This window comes from Molossus molossus, unplaced genomic scaffold, assembly GCF_014108415.1.
Source record: "Molossus molossus isolate mMolMol1 unplaced genomic scaffold, mMolMol1.p scaffold_m16_p_4, whole genome shotgun sequence".
Taxonomy (NCBI): Eukaryota; Metazoa; Chordata; class Mammalia; order Chiroptera; family Molossidae; genus Molossus; species Molossus molossus.
In genome coordinates, this window is record NW_023425377.1 from 92,005,225 (window position 1) to 92,024,953 (window position 19,729).

Sequence of the window (19,729 nt, forward strand, 5' to 3'; positions counted from 1 at the left end):
CTGGCCTGCTCCTATCACTTTGTCCTGATTAAATAAACCAAAGGCCAACTATGAAGCTTTCAGAGGCAAACTGAGGAAGTACCAGTTGGCCTAGTACTCCTCTAAATGAATTTGTCCTCTAAACGAATTTGTTAGTTTTTAGAACTTAGAAAATAAAATGAATAGCAGGATAGATAGGTGCTGACCCAGTTCACTCAGTTCACCCAGTTCCCTTTCGCCTCAGCTCCCTCCCACCTCCGTTCCCTCCCACTTATCCCTAACTGCCTCCGCTTCTGTACTTGCTTGCTCTTCCCCAAGGCCAACAAGAAGTGCCCGCTGCAGAAGTTTGTAAGGAACCTCCTATAAAATAAAAAATCAGCTGACAGTCGGGGCTGATCTTAGAGAACTGGGGATCAGTCCCTGGCCGGCTTAGCTCTCTATTTGGCTTTAATATGGCTCTGGTGGTCTCTCGGTTCTCTCCGCCACAACACTTCAACAGGTAAGGAGTCTAGTCCCCAGCCAAAGACCAACCCTGGTTGAAAGGAAGACACTGGAACCCTGAGTAGTGTACAGTTGACCCTTGAACAACACTGGGGTAAGGGGTTAGGGGCATCCATAGCCTCTACCCCAATTGAAGAACCACTTATAACTGTGTATTTTCTGGGTTCTATGGCGATCAATTTGTCTTGGTTTGATGGGGCTGTCCTGATTTTATATCGAAAAGTCCAGTGTCTTAATAACCCCGTTACTTCCAGGCAAACCGGAGTGGTTGGTCAGCAGAGTGCTAACTTTGACCCTCCCAGGTCTCCAGGTGTATGGAGTAATCTCTCGCTGAGCAGCACGCCGGCCTCTTCCCCTCCTGCATCGAGACTACAATCCCCAGCATGCAGTGCGGCCCCTTCGCGGCCTGTCCTTGGCCTCGCCGTCTCGCAGGGCGTCCTCTTTGGACGCGGCCCTGGGAGGCCCTGCGCGCTGACGTAGGCGCGCTGACGCCGACGGGCTGACGCCTCCTTCTTAGAGCCTCTGCCCTGCCTCCCGTGTGGCCGGAGTGCGGCGGCGGGCGGAGGCGCAGGGCGTGCATTCTCACGCGGCGCTTGGACTTTTTCTTTTCTTTTTTTTTTGAGCGGCGGTGGTCTAAAAACTGTAAATCTGGAAAGGGGCCGGTACTCCTCGCCTTCCTTCCTCCTGTGACTACCTAGTCTAAGATGGACAAAGTCTGTGCTGTTTTTGGAGGCTCCCGGGGCATTGGCAGGGCAGTAGCACAGTTGATGGCCCAGAAAGGCTACCGACTGGCCATCATCGCCAGAAATCTGGAAGTGGCCAAAGCCGCCGCCGCTGACCTCGGCGGTAGGTATCCAGCTGAAGTTCAGTTGTGTGGCCGCGGTCCCAGCGCCTTGAAGCTCCTTGTTTGTAAAAGGAGCAGGTCTGGCCCGTGAGGCAGGGCCGAGGTTGAGCGAGTTCAGCTGCCCACGTGCAGGAGCCCTCGTCCCGAGCTGTGACAGCGGCGTGTGCAGGGACCGCCCCGCGGCCTCCTGGTTCCCGCGCGGCGCCCCCTGCCGCCGGCCGCCGGCCGCCGGCCGCCGCGGGCTGAACGCCTGGGCTGTTCTTGGAGACTCAGCAGCCTTGTGGGGCCTGTGATTGAGCACCCACCTCGCCCGTGCCAGCCTGGAGGAGCTGCCTGTGGCGTCGGGAAGGAGCGAGCCACACAACAGTTCACTTTGTGTGTAGGGCAAAGGGCAGGGTTAGGCAGAAAGGGGTTGAGGCAGGAAAGGCTGGCTTCAGTTTTGCTGAGGGCTGTTCCCGCCTGTGTGTGGATGCGCAAAACTGTTTCATAGAGACTTGAGTACCAGCCAGTTTTGAGATGTGCCTGGCTTACTTTAATATCTCCGTAAGCACTTAATTCGTTATTAAATTCTTTTGGTGACTTTCAGAGGTTGGCAGTTGAAATTTGTACTGTCAAATTCCTTTTAACTGCATATAAACCTCTTTTTTTTTTTTTTTTCTGTAATGGTTAGTAACTTGTTTTGCAAATTTAAACTGCTTGATTGTAGGGAGAAATAGGATGTTTGGAAGATATTAAGATGATGTGTACTTAATTGCTAGGCTGGACAGATGCACCTCATTTATAATCAGAGAGGCACTGGGGGAAAATAGAGGCCTGGTGGTTGTAACCTTTAAAATAACATTACTTATTGGTTCATCCTGATTGGTTGCATGGGTTAGGAGAATATTCGGCTTTCTAAGAGAACAAAGACAAAGTTATAGATCAGAGAGAATTTCAGTGAATGCTTTTTGCTGCTCATATTCCTGGCCATTATGTTACTTTGACAAAGGGGCGAAACGTGGTGGTCCTTGTGGAGTCACCCCAAGTTTCAGTGTTTGCTGCACCAGATGAAAAGTGTTGGGCTTTCAAGGGTTGTTGTGGACCCAACAGCTCTTCAGATGAGAGACTAGAGTGGGAAACAAGATGCTTTTGGGCGTTTCATTTCTTTGAATTGTGTTCCATGAGTGGTTTACACTTAAAGTGTGACTTCCCAATGATTAACTGATTTTAAAGGCTTGAGGGAGTACTTTTAGTGTTAACTGGTAGGCAAGGTCAGAAAATAAGCAATTAAAAAAAATCTACATTTTACAGTGTTAAATGGTATATTCTTAAATAGAGAAAGCTCTTTGAAGTGTTTTTTTTTTTTTTTCATTCAATCTAAACATTTAAAAAAAGAACATTAAAAAGATAACAGTTGCTTTTAGTACAGAGTTTTTTTTCATGGTTTATAGATATAGCGTTTTTTACAGCTACCTGTTTTGTTTTATCACTCCTAATGGTCAGGCTTGAATGATAGGCATAATGATAATAATAATATTTGTGCCATAGTGAAAAAGAAAAAAGAAATCCAAGGGTTTATTCTCAGGGAAGGACCAGGAAAACATGGACAAACAAATCTAACAGAACTAGACACAGATTTCAAAAAAGAAATATGGAACCCAGAAGACTGGTGGATTGAGTAGACGGGGTCAGTGTCAAAGCTGTAAGCATCGCTACAGAATTTTCCAAAGCATTATGAACACAAAAAATGCCTTGATTAAAACAAGTTTTAAGATTTACATTCTATATATCACTTTATTTCTCCTTGTTTTCCACCTGCCTTCATCCCAGTTTCATTAGACTGGACTCTATGAGAGCAGGAACCTATGACATCTTTTATCTCTAGGTTCTAGATTAGCACTGGCCTGCCTCATAGTAGATGCTTAACAAATGTATACTAAATAATTTTTTTGTTTTATCCTCACCCGAGGACATTTTTCCATTTTTTGTTCAGATAGAGTGGGAGGGAGAGGAGGGAGGAGAGAGAGAGAGAGAGAGAGAGAAACATCGACGTGAAGGACAAATCGAGTGGCTGCTACCTGCACGACCAACCAGGGCCGGGGACAAACTGCAACCGAGGCACACGCCCTTAGTGGGAACCGAACCCGGGTCTCTCTGGACCGCAGGCCGACACTCTAACCGCTGAGCCAAACCGGTCAGGGCGTATACTAAATAATTTTAAGTCCCAATTACAATTTTGTAAGTAATTATAATATTTGTTGTGTAGGTGGTCATCTGGCATTTAGCTGTGACGTTGCCAAAGAACATGATGTTCAAAAAACATTTGAAGAGCTGGAGAAAAATTTAGGTCCTGTGAACTTCTTGGTAAATGCAGCTGGGATTAGCAGGTTGGTCCCCAATTTAAGTAAATTTCTAATGTGTCATTTTTCCCTTACTATGTCTTTGATTAGTATGAGTTAATATAATAATTAACTTATTTTATTTTTAATTGGAATAAAAACTGTATTTTAAAATTTGGTCTCTCAATCCATATACTGTTTTCTTTTGAGATAATACAATAAGGATACAATTTGGTCAGTTTTAAAATTGTGATCAACGTTCATGTTGAGTTCTAGAGCTTTTCCAGCACTTCAGAAGGCTCCCAGTTTCTTCCCAGTTAATAATTCCTTACAGGTCACCGCTCTTCGGACTTCTGTCAAAATATACAAATTTTGTCAGTTCATGCACTTAACATTAATGGAATCACAGAGGGTTATTATTATTTTTTTCTTTATGATGGGTTTAGGAAAGAATATTTAGAAAAATATATTAATTACTTTGCCAAACAAGGAAGGCTTAGCATGGCAGTTGCTCAGTTACTCCAAGCTATTTTGGCGACATGGCACCACTTTTCACAGTTAGGAATATTTGCCACTCTGCCTGAGAGGGTATCAAACCAGGTTTAAAATGGGACTTTCTAGGTATTCTAGCTCAGCTACGAAGACCTTATTATACTCTGCTTTCAGTAAAAATGTTATTTATTGCTTGGCACTTTTTTTTTTATACCGTTTTAAATTACATCTTTTTATTTTATTTTAGGGATAGCCTTTTAGTAAGAACAAAAACTGAAGATATGATATCTCAGCTTCATACTAACCTTTTGGGTTCCATGCTGACCTGCAAAGCTGCCATGAAAACTATGATTCAACAACAGAGAGGGTCTATTGTTAATGTAGGTGAGTCTTCACCTTTGTGAATTTATAATTATCTTTTAGTACCATAAAAATATTTAATCGACTAGATTGGAATTTGTTCAGGGGTGAAACTTGGATGAAATGTGTCATTATCTGGAAAAAGGATTTGATTAACTGATTAATGGGTAAAACAGGAATCAAAAATTCACATCCTTTGCTGGTCAAGTAGGTGTTAAATGAATTGACACCACCAAGTATTAGAAAAATGACATCACAAGCCGTGTGATAAGTGACAAAGATGCCCAACTTTGGTGTCCAGAGGCCATTGGAATGGCAGGAGCAACCCCTGCTCGGATCCAGTGGAATGTTGCTGTGCCCAGATGTGGGCCCAGCTTTGCCAGCCATTTTGATTTTTAAGAGAAATTGGACATCTTGATTTTTTAATGTGAAACCTAGTTTTTAAAATATGGGGAAGGAATTGAAAAAATCTAAATATTAGGGACTAAAAATGATGTCTAGAGCAGCTGCCTGGGTCACTGATAAATCTAGTACAGAGGTTAAGAGGAAGCTTTCTTAAGAGAGTGACTTTTCCAGTTTTTTAGCATAGATATAAGCAACCTGTTGCCTTCAGTTCATCTGACTCATGGGCCAGTAGACCTTAAAATGCAAAATGACTTAAACTTGTATTTCAATTGGTAATTTGAAAATAGCAGCATACCATCTGCCTTTTAATTTTAGGTGGTAATACCTTAAAAAGCCACCAAAGGAGGGGGGGTGCTTCTTCACTGAGGTAAATAAATGAGCCTATTCTTAATATATGAAATGGGTTTCCAAGCCACAATGTAGGGTTTTTCTGTTTTGAAAATGAGAAGAGAGGAGAATAATGTGCTATTCAGCATTAGAACATTTTCGATATTTACCCTTAAAAATAAGAGATCAGTTTTCTTATAAAATATTTACTAGTAAATGAGTCGATCTTTGCTTTCTAGTGCAGCCAGGTAATGATATTAGGTTCCCATAAGCTGCTGGTATACTGGCCTGTATATATCACCTGATAAGAAGGCGGGTGTTTGTTTAACTCTAAAATAGCTCCTTTTCAGATATATTTACAAAATCCCTCCTCATTCCCTTGTATACATGCGAAACTTTAGAATTGTGCTAAACGTAAATAAAATAGATAATAAAAAATAAATTAAGAGAATCTTATTATAGAAAGGACTATTTTAAACTTCTAGAAATTTTACAGTGTTTCAGAAGTTACCACTTTTGACCAGAAGAACAGTAGTATGTGACTTGAAGCAAAGATTCCTTTGGCCTTTCTTCCATGCCTATATTTTTCTCTCCTTTTTGTGTTTCTCCATACTCCTCTGTCTGTCTTCATTTCCTCTGTTTGATATCTCTTTTTCTCTCTTCACCGTTCTCGTCCTTTGTCATTACTATATAATGTAGATAAAATATTTTAATATTGAACTTGTTGGTTATAATATAAAAAGTATTTGGAATAGTTTCTAAAATAAAATTACTCTTTCAAAAATTTTATGACATTGTTAATTTTATGTCATAAGTACAGATCACCGGTGTAGAAAATTACTTGTTTGCATGAATTTATTTGAATACAGTTAATATTTGAATTATAAGTTATTCTTTCATATTTATGTAAATGAGGCCACCTAGGAATCTTTAGTAGGCAGTGCAAGTTATACTACATCACGGAATGTCACTGAATTGCAGTTTTACAAAAGTTTGTAATTGAAGCTTTTAGATGGACAGTAATTCCAATTCCAATTTAGTGAGATTTAACTTCAGATGAACTATTTCTTAGGTGGAAATGAATGCTTTTTTATGTCTGTGTTGTAGAATCATAAAATTAATGTGGCATTATCTGAGTTTTTCTGGTTTTCACCTCTTCCTACCGGAAGCCTTTATAACACTATAGAATTTTGATCATGTGACCAGTTCAGAGATGAGAGTGGGGTTCCTTCACTTAATGGATCAATTCTCAAACCCCATTTGGCATTTGAGGTTTCAAATAATCATCTTTCAAATCCTGTTTTCTGTGTATCTGGAGCAGATTCAGACTCTCACCACTAAAATGACCGTGGTTAGAATTCCTAATTTTAGCAAAGGAGAAGGTAAAAAGATTTGTACGTTTTTGTTGAGTATAAGTTATCTGCATGTTCAATAACTCCATGAAACTGGTGTGAATTTGCTTTCATTTGTTTTTTTCTAGGAAGTATTATTGGTTTAAAAGGCAACGCTGGCCAGTCCGTGTACAGTGCCAGTAAAGGAGGATTGGTTGGATTTTCACGTGCTCTTGCTAAGGAAGTAGCAAGGAGGAAAATTAGAGTAAACGTAGTTGCACCAGGTCAGTGAAAACTTCTTTTTTCTTTAAACATGATTCATGTGTGTTGATGGCTTTATGCAATCATTGCAAGGCTTGTTCTTGTGTCTACATTGTTAGGCACACACTTCTCAGAGTCCTGGCATGGGAACGTGGAGTCTGCACTGTCACTAAACTCTTGACTAGCGAATTGCAGGAGGTCTGACTGTGTCCTGACAGGACACACATGGCCACACTGCCAGGCAGTGCACCATCCTCGAGGAGGAGGCCAAGAGGAATGGCAGGCTGTTTTGTTTGCATAAAGCACGTTGTGTTTTTCACTGAAGGATTACTCCCAAACTAAAATACAAGGGAAACTGCTCATTTAAAAATCAGTTATAAATATAAAATATAAGAATTTTAAGTATGTGTGTTTGTGTGTGTGTGAACACAGTACATCTTTATTTTTTACATATCTGAATAGCTGTATAATACAGTATGCTTTTAATAATGTACAATCCAGAAGATATAACACCCAACTGCCTAGGTGATACTGGCTTATTTCACAAGCATCCATGTGCACAAACTGACATACTAATTACTCCAGAAAGTCAGTATTTGTACAGAAAAAGAATTGCCAGAGGTCATATAATGTTTCTTTTCCAAATAGTCAAGATGCCTTTCCCTGGACTTCACTGTACCCCAGAGAGCTATCCAGGGTTTGTGTTAGAAATTCAACACAAAGAGAAATTTGAAGGAAAAAAAGATATTTACACAGACTCAGGAGGAAGAAAGATCTTTTCAAAAGTCACTACAAAGTAGTAAGATGTTGTTAGTGGTTTTAGCAGTAGGTGTCCAGTAATGATGAGTGGAAGCTCACTGGTGATGTTATGGGGGAGGAAGGTGGTTGTGCGTCGTAACAGAGAGGAGCACACTTCTACTCTGGCACCAACAAGTTCCGTGACATGTGCAGCAGGCACTGCTTAGAGGAACTGAGGCTTCTAAAATCAGACACATGGGTGTGGCCATCAGTGAAGGTGGCTGAACAGGTGGCTGTTGAATGAGTTTTCAAACTAGTAGAAGTCAGAGTGGGAAACTTATAATGGAGCTGCCTTTCTGTAGGGAATCTATTGGGAACACTTGTGTTCTTGTGAACATGTAGGAAAAATGAAGCCAACAGAGAGGCATTTCACTTGTAAGACGAAGCAAGTGTGATTTGAGCTAAGTACACAGAAGTCGGAGAGCCTTTGACAAGTCAAGAGGAACCTTTTTGTGCACCTGTTCCTGTTTCTATGCTGACTTTGGGTATTCTGCATTACGTGAAAATACTGATGGATTAAATGGGACATAAAGCCAATTATCTTGGTCTGTTAATAACTGGCCATTGGAAAATATTAAAACATAATGACCAGAATTATAGTTTATTTTGCTACAGGCTAAAAAAAGTCTTCAATGTTTTCATTTATAGAGAAGGGAGCCTAATTGACCTCTGAATTGGTACTAATGGATTGACATCTGGGTAGAATAATTACAAAATGATTGTGAAAAGAATCAAGTAATGAACTGGTGGCTACAAAAACAATTCCCTGTACCTTATATTTTCTTTAAAATCTTTACTTTAAACTTTGAATTATAACAAAAATATGAGGTGGAAAGGACCTTGTAGACAATTTATTCCAGTCCTTTTTGCAGTTTAGAAGACTGGGACTGGAGACAGTGACCCCCAGAGGGGTATGTCAGGACTCTTCCTGAACGCTTTGTCTTCGCATTTCCAGCTGGGGTGAGCCTGACAGTGATGGCCACTCCGCTTTCCTGTGTATCGTTAGGAGCTTTCTAGGTCTTTTTGTCCTTTTGTTAATATGGCCTGTCTTAAATATCTGGAATTACCCAATTTTGTAACTTTTACATCTGTATTATTTGCCTTTTACCAAGTTCTTTAGCTAATAAAATTGCCTGGGGTAGTTAAGAGGGTAAGAAAAGTGCTAAAACTTAAATCTACCATTGTCACGCATTAGACGGAGAGATAGAAATTTTGATTAGGTCTTTACTCACCTTTTGAATAAAATGAGTGTTTTCATATACCTCTGCTGGTTGGCCATGGAATTTTGTGGTGTTTTACTATAGGTATTTAAGACTTGATTATCTATATTAAGGAAAGACATTTGTTTAGTTTATTGGTTGTTTGTAAGAAAGAGTAGGCGAAGTAGGCTTTTGCCACCTTTTCATTGGAAGTCACTGATGGCTGCCGCTTGCACACTAGAGTTGGCGTTTTATTTGGCACTGCTGTGGAGCCAGCAGGGATGAGGGGATGGTGAAATGTACTGATAGTCCTTCTGCTGTATAAGGTGCCTTCATCCCAATTCCTTGTTTCGTCACAGAGCCTAGCTAAATTCAAGCATTCCTAACCCATGAACATTTGATAGACTTGTTTAGACACAGTACTTCCTTCTAAAAAATTAAAGAAAAGGGTAATCCAAAAGCTGCACTGTCATGGAAGTGTTGTTAACTCATAATAAATCATTCAGTAGACTGACGTACTGGAGTGTCTCCTATATGCAAAGACTGTGTTAGGTTCCCAAATTATAAAAATGAATAAGATACTTCTGCCACAAGTAGCTAAGTACAGAGGGAAAAACAGACATATAAACAAATAATTACAATGGCATGTGATGAATATAAAGATACATATGTGATGCTATGGGAACACTGAAGAATGAATGCTTAATTTTGTTAGAGTGAATTAGTTGTCAAGGCAACAGGCTGAATCGTGTGAATCCAGTTTATATACAAAGGGAAGTTTTATGAGTGTTATGGAAGTGTGTTTGTATGTATAACTTTTTCTATAGATGTTTCCAGTGCAAATTATACTACCCATAAAAACCTGTCACTAAAAATGTGGTTGTTTAATAAGGTGACCTTGATTACATTTTGTTGGCTATACATATTTAGTAGGTTTCATAGTATGAATAGGTTGTATTGGGCAGAAGTGAAGTGTAAGTTGAAATAGTGGAATTAATTGATTCTATGTTTTATTTATTCACTTTGTTTTCTATAGTAATTATAATAAGATTCTTTACCAGATCTTTTTTTAATTATTATTTTTTATTAATTTTAGAGAGAGAGGAAGGGAGAGAGAGAGAGAAACATCAATGAGAGGGAATGTCGATTGGCCTCCTCCTGCATGCCCCTGACTCAGATCTTTTAATAGACATGACAAATATCAGAATTAACAAATATGTTTCTTTTTAAGTCAGTTTTCCTGGTCACCTTCAAATGGAGTTTCCAGGAAAGATAATAATTAAAAAGTAAGTCATAGCAGGAAAAGCAAGGGACAGTATCACTGCCTGATATCATCATCATTATTATTGTTATATTAAATTCTCACATGAGGTTATGTATGTATTGATTTTATTTATTTTTAAATTTGTTTTGATTGATTTTAGAGAGAGAGGAAGGTCGAGGGAGAAATAGAAACAGCGATGATACACATTGATTGACTGCTCCCGCACGCCCCCTCCCAGGGATCCAACCTGAAACCAGGGCATGTGCCCTGACCAGGAATCGAGTAGCGACCTCTTGGTGCATGGGATGACACTCAACCAGCTGAGCCACACTGGCCGTGGCTGTATGTATTGATTATGGCTAGAGTAAGCTGGGGTTAGGGGGAGAGAGAAAGAAACATCAATGTGAGAGAAAATCATCTCGGTTGCCTCTTGCATGCTCCTGACCAGCGATTGAACTTGCAACCTAGGTATGTGCCCTGACTGGGAATCAAACATGTTCGGGTCGATGCTCCAAGAAACGAGTCACAGCAACCAGAGCCACTGCCAAATGTTATTGGTTTTTAAAATATTCCTAACCTAAGGGTATATTTTTATTGATTTTTAGAGAGCAAAGGAGATTGAGAAGGAGAAAAAGAGATACAGGAAGAGATACATTCATGTGAAAGAGAAACACTGATCTGCTGTATGTGCCCTGACTGAGAATTGATCCCACAACTCTTGGGTGTACAGGACCACACTCCAACCAGCTGATTCACCGGGCCAGGGCTATTGATTTTTTGAAAGATCAGTTAGTTGTTAAGCTTTGATATATAAACTTTAAATATAAAATAAATTACTCATTATAGTTAAATCTTACTGATTGGAAAATATTGAATTTGAGAAACAGTAGTTGATAAATTGAAACTATAATGGGTACATTGCTTAAAAGTGTGTTTTAAATAGATAATACAAATGTACAAAATTCAGAATTACCAAAAGACCTAGAGGGAGAGGTGAGTCTTCTCTCTTCTGGTTGTCTAGTTCCTTTCCTCAAAGCAACACACTATTAACTGGTATCTTCTTTTTTTCATATACAAGCCAATAAATTGTGTGTTTTTCTTTTTTTTGTAAGAAAACACAAATTGAGTCATGCTGTTCACAAGTTCTGTCCCTTGCTATATTTACAGACCCATATATCTTGGAGTTGATTCCATATAGCACTGCTTCACTTTTTAAATAACAGCTTTGTGGAAATATAATTCACATAACATACAATCCACCCCTTTAACGTGTACAATTCAGTGGTATCAGGGTAGTCACATATTTGTTCTGTTATCACCAGAATACATTTTGGAACATTTTCATCATCCCAGAAGAAACCCTGAGCCCTTAGCATTTACTCCCCATTTCTCTCCAATGTCCCCAGCTTCTAGCAACCAGTAATCTTTCTGTTTCTATAGATTTCCCTCTTCTGGACAGTTCATATAAATGAAATAATATAAATTGTGGTCTTGTGACTGCTGTGTCATTTTTTTTTCTTCATTGATTTTAGAGAGCTAGAGGAAGGGAGAGAGAGAGAGACAGAAACATCGATGAGAGAGAACATTGATTGGCCACCTCCTTTCTGCCCCCCCACTGGGGATTTGATTTTTTTGTTTGTTTGTTTTTTGTATCTAATGTTTGGAGATGCACATCTTTTCTTTTCTTTTTATTATTTATTTATTTTTAAAATATGGTCTAATTGATTTTATTATTTTTTATCCTCACCCCAAGGACATTTTTTTTTTTTTTGCATTTATCTTCAGACAGAGTGGGAGGGAGAGAGGGAGGAAGAGAGAGAGAAACATCAATGTGAGAGAGAGACATTGAGTGGTTGCCACCCACACGACCCTAACCAGGGCTGGGGACAAACCACAACCAAGGTATGTGCCCTTAGCGGGAACTGAACCTGGGACTCTCTGGTCTGTGGGCCGACGCGCCAACTGCAGAGGCAAACTGGCCAGGGCTATTTACTTATTTTTATTTTACTTTATTTTTTCCCCCCAATTTTTATTAATTTATTTTTGTTACAAATGTTTCTCCTTTTCCCCTCCTAGACCCCCTCCTCACCATCCTGCCCCCCCCCCCCCCCGCATTGTTGTCTATGTCATTTGGTTATACATACATGCATATAAGTTCTTTGGTTCATCTCATCCATTCCCCCCGCCCCCCTACTCTGAGTTTTGTCAGTCTGAACCATACTCCTTTCTATGTCTCTTGGTCTATTTCGTTCATCAGCCTACCTTGTTCATTATTTTCCACAAATACGTGAGATCATGTGGTATTTGTCTTTCTCTGATTGGTTTATTTTGCTTCGCATAATACTCTGGAGGTCTCTCCATGTTGTCTCAAAAGATAAGAGATCTTTCTTTCTTATAGCTGCACAGTATTCCACTCACTGGGGAGTTGGCCCACAACCTGGGCATGTACCTTGACCGGGTATTGAACCAGTGACCTCTTGGTGCACCGGTTGATGCTCAACCACCGAGCCACACCAGCCGAGCTGCTTTGTCATTTTTCATAGCTAGTTAACAGATAGACTGACTAACCTCAGGGGGTTGGGGTAGGAGGAGTGGGAAGAGATAAACCAAAGAACTTACATGCATGTATACACAACCAGTGGACACAGACATTAGGTCGGGGAAAGTCGGAGTGTTGTGGGAGCAGGAAGGAGGGGGTCAGTGGGGGAAAAAAAGGAGCACATTTGTAATACTTTCAACAATAAAAAAAAATAGTTTTTGTTTTATGTGTGTACCGTGATTTATTTAACCCGTTGCCTCTTGATGGGCACTTGGGTTGTGTCTGATCTTTTGCGATTACCACTAATAATGCCGTGACAGTACTTGTATATACTTTATTTTGCACATGTGCAAGTACATGAGTGTGATCCTGGGGATAACAAGGCTCAGAGGGTATATGCATTTTACATTTTGACAAGTAATATAGCATTGCATATATTTGTTAGGGTGCCTTAAGTGTTTTGCCCCCTCTCTGCTTTTTTTAAGTTAAAGAGCTTTTATGTTAACTACTTGGAGAAAATCTTATTGACAAATGCTTGCATAAACTTGGCAGCTACTCAAGACAGGTATTGTTCTAAGTGCTCTTATGGGCTTTTTGTTATGGAGTTGATTTTTGCACACTGCTTCCTTCGACATTTTTGCAAACATAATATTAAGACAGTTCTAGTTAAAATCTTGGTCTAGTTTTTGTGTCAACAGTCTTGTTTCTTCTGCCTTAAAAAAGTGTCTGGGATTATTTTAATTCTTTCTAGGTCCTAGAGACTTATATCAGAGAGTGGACTTCTGAACTATTAGATATATCAAGTAGTGCACATCCCACAATTGTTAATACTGTTGACAGGCTAATATCCTGTTGTCTTATTAAAACATACAGTCTCTGCTATATACCAAAATGTTCAGCACTAAAGCAGTGATCAAACAATATAGAATGAGATGCTATTCATTCATATTATAGCTAGCAGAAATGGATAAAAGAAATAAATTTCCTTTAGACTGTCAAAAATAAATTCTCATTGGACAGGAATCACACATTTGCTTTTATGAGCAGGAGTATCCCTGTTTCGAAAGTGTTCTTATTTTATAAAAAGCAGTAATGTGGGTGTCATTGTATACTGAATGAAAGTAGAAGTATCCTTGTTCCAAGTTGGTTGGAGTGCATGTCATTTCAGCGATCTGTTTACTGGTTTAAGGAGTGATAGCTTTGTAGGCAGCTGGAAACCTACCTGGGCAACAGGTGATCAGTAAGAACACCATTGTTGGAGAGTGGCACCTACTGGTAGTTTGTAATTTTCATAGCCCAGGCGTTTTAAATATACATGTGGTAAAATGAGGAGGGGAGCCTGTTTCTGGGACGTTACACGTAAAGTGAAAAAATGACGTGGAAGAGAGTCTTGTGGGGCTCAGGAGTGGGAGCTCCAACTCAGAAGCGATATGAACATGGAAATGGGTGTGTGGAATGTTTAAGAACAACTGACATCTCTGCTCAGGTCTTCTATAGAATCCAAAGGACTGTTGATATGCAGTGCCCTGTGAATATGTTTACAGTTGAGGATTATGTGGTTCATGTGCTATAGCATAAAATGACATTAGAGACTAGCTTCACATTTTTATTTGATTTGTGATAAATTAGGGGAAGATAATATGAGTTGTATAAAGCTCCAGATAGATTTTTAGGGCAGTAAAACCATTCTTTATTACACTGTAACAGTGGATACATGACATTATGATTTGTCAAAACATAGAATGTACAACCCAAAGGATGACTCCTAATGTGAACTATGGACTTGACTTGATAATAATGTATCCATATTGATTCATCATAAGTACATACTAAGGCAAGATGTCAGGGAAAACCAGGGATGGGGAGAGGTGCAGTGTGATAAGGGTTTATAAAGGAACACTCTACTTTCTGCTTTATTTTTCTATAAACCTAAAGCTGGTTTAAAAAATGTTAAGTCTTAAAAAAAAGTTGCAAATAACTGGGTCTTTGGACATGTTCTTGCTGTCCATATCAAACATAATCAAAGAGAAAATACCAGTATTCGTGACTTCATCCCTTTCCTTTCAACTTGGCCTCTGCCGACTACTTTGTTTTCAGCTTTAGTGTAGTTTAGCGATGGCTAGCTGCTGTCCCATAAGGTTTGTCATTCCAACTACAGGTTTGGATAGAGGCTGTGGCTTGGTAACCCTAGTGAAACAATACCCTTATTTTCCAAGCTTGAGCAGTGGAGGAGAATCTTCATGCGAGGCATGTGCCTGAACACCGTGACCCTAGTTCTGGTCTTGTAATCATTGCTGAACTCAGAGGGCACCTTTCTCCCTTGTTTACGAGCCAGTTTGGAAACTATTCCTTTTTTTTTTTTTTTAATTTTTTTATCCTCACCCCAGGACATTTTTGCATTTATCTTCAGATAGAACAGGAGGGAGAGAAGGGGGAAGAGAGAGAAATATCGATGTGAGAGAGACACATCGACTGGTTGCCACCCACACAACCCCAACTGGGGCTGGGGACAAACTGCAACAGAGGTGCGTGCCTGGGAACCGAACCTGGGACGCTCTGGTCCGCGGGCCGACACGCTAATCGCCGAGCCAAACCGGCCAGGGCTGGAAACTGTATTCTTGAGATTGCACATTAAATCTTTACTTCTCATATCATGTCTAACTCATAATCCATTTATTGTCACCTATACTGTTGTAATTATTGTTCATTTTATGAGGAGTGCTTATTTCCTTTTTTTTTGAAGCTTAAATTATTGAATAGTGAATACTGATTATATAAAGTATATTACTGGTAATATGTATTTGTCTCAGACTAATCACAAGATTTTATGAATAAATCTATAGTCCCTCTGGCATATATCTATAATACGAATCATTCAAGATTAGTTGCTTAATGTATTACGTAGACTTTATACTACAGAACTTTGTACTTTAGAACATATTCTCTGCAAGCGTTACTGCATTCACTGGTGCCATGTTAAATTTTACATTTCTGTGTGTACTTGTATCAGCCTTGGATATAACCCTAAGATATTTTTGTTATATGAATATTGGAAATACTGATCTTTCTAATCAGCTGCCCTAGTTATAGCCAGTGGAACTAATTTTTGTCTAATGCCAGATTGGTTCATGTGACCACCTTTGTGATACCTTCCTTCTCTCTACCCTACCTTCTCCCCCTCTACCCCACTCAAGTGAAAATTAATCAGTTCTGTAGTACTTCGTGTCTACCTGTATAAGGATATTCACTAGACTTTCTTATGTTATAATTAGGGGTGCAAGCAGTTATTTCCTCCTTTAATTTTAGGTTCCCCAAGGAATAGAGTTTTTATTCATGTTTACATGTACCCACTTACATTGTGCTATGAGTTGGGCCAAATATTTGGGAATCACATATTTTAATGTTCAATAAATGTCCATTGAGTTAAATCAAATAAAAATGTAGACTGGTGCTTGAATGCTAGCAAAACTTCGTAGTATTTCCTAAACAGGGTTATTGGTAATCTCAAAATTTCTGGAGCAATATTTTTTATTTGAAATTGAGCCAATATTGTAGTGTCTACCCTTTTCTACTAAATAAACAAACATTTTTCTTTTAGGATTTGTTCATACAGATATGACGAAAGACTTGAAAGAAGAAAACTTAAAGAAAAATATTCCTCTTGGGAGATTTGGAGACCCTATTGATGTGGCACACGCGGTTGTGTTTCTCTTAGAATCACCGTATATTACAGGGCATGTTCTGGTGGTGGATGGGGGGTTACAGCTCACGATGTAGCTTACAGATCTCAGTTGTAGTGGTGATTGGAATCAAGGACACACTTTGTTGATTAGACAGTCATATCTACATGGGTGACATTTGCTCATCAAACCTATTCATGCTACTAATGTTGATTTCTGTCTTTATATGTATGTATCCGAAAAGAACAATGTTTGACTAATTGTATTTTCTAAATGGAATGTACCTTATAGACTAGTGATTTTAGTATCTAGACATTTTTCAAGTACTATAAATAGGTATTACCAAAATTTATGTATTTGTCTCAAAAGTGGAAAAAATTATAAAGTTTAATTTTCATGTTATTATATGAGGCTGAATTCTCTAGGAGTTAACCTTGTGGACCATTGCCAGAATAAGATTGTTACCTGGCGTTGGTTAGTTGTCAACACTTTGGCAACCCTGCTAAAGGTAAACACTATTTTTTTTCATATGCCTCGGATAATCAGTTTTTATACAGGTTGAAGAAAACAGTATCAGTTTGATACAGACATGAATTTAGAATCATTTTATTATTTTTTCAGTGGCATTACCCCTGACTGAGTTGCTGGGCAAAATAGCCAACAAACATAAGTGTGGTACAGTTGATCCATTCTATAGAAATTTTCATTGATGGGGAGCATTAACCCTTATCTTAAGGTTTAATATCTGCTAAATTGGTCTCATCAATTTAGGAAATGAAAATGTTTCATTTTTAATAAAACAGAACACTCAGTAGTATCACAAGCTACTTAAAAATAGTATAAACATAATGACACGTTAAAAATTAAGAGTTTTGAATATTACTCTTACCTAAAATTAATTAGTAGTAAAATCTTATTTACTTATTTACATCATTATCATAAATGATAAATATACAGTAACAAGAGATTAGATGTCTTTACAAGGAAAAATACCATTAGTCTTAAAATATTTGCCTGAGAATAGAGGTAAAGATAAAAACTGACTGTAAAATATCAGGCAACATTTTGCATTGAACTATTTTGTGGGGAATAGTGTGATATTTTAATGTCACTGGATTCATGTTGATTTTTATTAAAAGTGTTTTAAATATTTACTACATCTTAAAAAGTAATCTTTTTACAGTTTTATTGGAGCTGAACATTATATAAAAACAGATTTGATTTTACATTGAAAGTGCAAAAGCATGAATAGGATATGCTACATAAATGCAAAGTAAAAAAAAGAAACAAAATATAATAATAAAGGCAAATCTATGTTTTAAATTAAGATTGCTGATTTCTTTCTTTTCCAATTTTTATTAATTTATTTTTGTTACAGGTGTTTCTCCCTCCCCCCCCCCCCGACACCCTCCTCTCCATCCTGTTCCCCCATGCCTCCAGTATTGTTGTCTATGTCCATTGGTTATGTATACATGCATATAAATTCTTTGGTTCATCTCATCCATCCCCTCCACCCCCCTACTCTGAGGTTTGTCAGTCTGAACCGTACTCCTTTCTATGTCTCTGGGTCTATTTCGTTCATCAGTCCACCTTATTCATTATATTCCACAAGAGATCATGTGGTATTTGTCTTTCTCTGATTGGCTTATTTCGCTTAAAGATTGCTGATTTTTTAAAATTACTTTAGAATTTATTTTGAAATAGCCTTCTCTACATACAGGAGTCTAGTTAAGATGTGAGAAGTCAGTTAGTTATGAATAAAATTAATGCAGGCATGGTGATTTACAGAATTTCCCAGGCGTTAACAATTCCAGGCATATTGGAGGAAATACAACATTAAAGATGGTTTCAAGTGTAGTAGCTGAGGCTTCTAAGCTAGGAGAGTTTATGCAGACCGAGAGGCCATTTTTCTAATGCTGTCTCACCTGCAGGCCTTTGGCTACCTGCACTTCTTCATTTTGACATCCTCTCAGGCTTGAGTGCCCTTCTCTGGACACCTTGTGTTCTGAAATGATCAGTGAGGCTGCTTTGACTGGTGATTAGGAAGAGCACAATGTATTTCATGGAACTGATGACACTAAGATGTAGGTTACAGATAAGTTCACACTTTATATATGTACACTTTAAGAAACATAACGCTTTTAAATATTCCACCCTGTCCCCAGCCCATATCAAGCTGCTGGTGTAATATGGGGAGAAATCTTGAAAATGGTCAAATAAGCTTTCACTGTTCCATTCCAGGTGACTTTTGCACTCACTTCCACTAACCTGGTAGAATTTGCAATTTAATACTTGCTGAAATAAGTTGCAGTTGCTTATGTTCAGAGGTTCAAGAACTTCAATGAATTCTTAACAATAAGAAGTTAAGTGAATTCTTTTTTTTTATCCTCACCCGAGGACATTTTTTTCTATTTATTTTTTTTGTTCAGATAGAGTGGGAGGGAGAGAGAGGAAGAGAGAGAGAGAAACATCGACGTGGCTGCCACATTGAGTGGCTGCCACCTGCACAACCCAACCAGGGCTGGGGGCAAACTGTATTTGAGGTACGTGCCCTTAGCGGGAACCAAACCTGGGTCTTTCTGGACCGCAGGAAAAGTCTCTAATTGCTGAGCCAAACTAGCCAGGGCTGAGTGTTTTTTGTTTTTTATTTTAGAGAGAGGAAGGGAGAGGGAGAGGGAGGGACAGAAACATTGATGAGAGAGAACATCGATTGGCTGGCACCTGCATACCCCGCACTGGGGATTGGGCCCACAACCTGGGCATGTGCCCTGACCGGGAATCGAACCAGTGAGCTCTTGGTGCATGGGTTGATGCTCAACCACTGAGACATACCAGCTGGGCCCTTAGACGTGTGCTTAATAAGAAACTTGCCCCTTAGTCCATAGCTATGAAGATGAGCAATAGTCCTCTTTCACAGAAAGATTTGGAACTTGATCTATTGCTTCTTGCTGTGTCCTGCCAGTTTTATTTGTTAAGAAATTTTTCTTCGTTAGTTACCATGGGACCCATGAGCTTCAGCTGTGCTGGCCACTAGAGCCAGAGATCTAGAGCCATTTGTTGTTTGGTAGCCGCAAAAATTAGGGATGCATATTGGGGTACAAGCTCCTTTTTGAGATACTTGGGAGCTTGGGTGAGGCAGAGGAAGATAACTCCTGCATGTTATAGCACTACGTTGCTGAGACTTCATTTGTGATGGATTAGAATGGTGTATTGATAGAAGGGAATGTATTGGTTAGCACAGGATCTCAAAATTTCATGACATGTGGGGCAAATAAGAATATGGGGGCTGTGGAATGGTTGTTTGTTACTGAGTGCCACTGATAGTTTGAAAAAAAGAAGTTCAGGTCAGCCAGTTAGCAACTTAGGATACAGTGTTACAGTCAGTGCATGCTTTAAAAACATCATCATCTTTTTGTATTAGGCAGTAGACA

The 19,729-nt window shown here is 39.0% G+C and overlaps 1 protein-coding gene across 1 annotated transcript; it reads left to right on the forward strand.

Moving 5' to 3' along the window:
- Window positions 1-1,028: 1,028 nt before the first annotated feature.
- Window positions 1,029-16,544, forward strand: CBR4 (carbonyl reductase 4). Its single transcript, XM_036240410.1, has 5 exons — window positions 1,029-1,326; window positions 3,570-3,690; window positions 4,382-4,518; window positions 6,707-6,841; window positions 16,217-16,544. The coding sequence occupies exons 1-5, from the start codon at window positions 1,185-1,187 to the stop codon at window positions 16,393-16,395; spliced, it is 714 nt and encodes a 237-aa protein (XP_036096303.1). The 5' UTR covers window positions 1,029-1,184; the 3' UTR covers window positions 16,396-16,544.
- The last annotated feature ends 3,185 nt before the right edge of the window (window positions 16,545-19,729 follow it).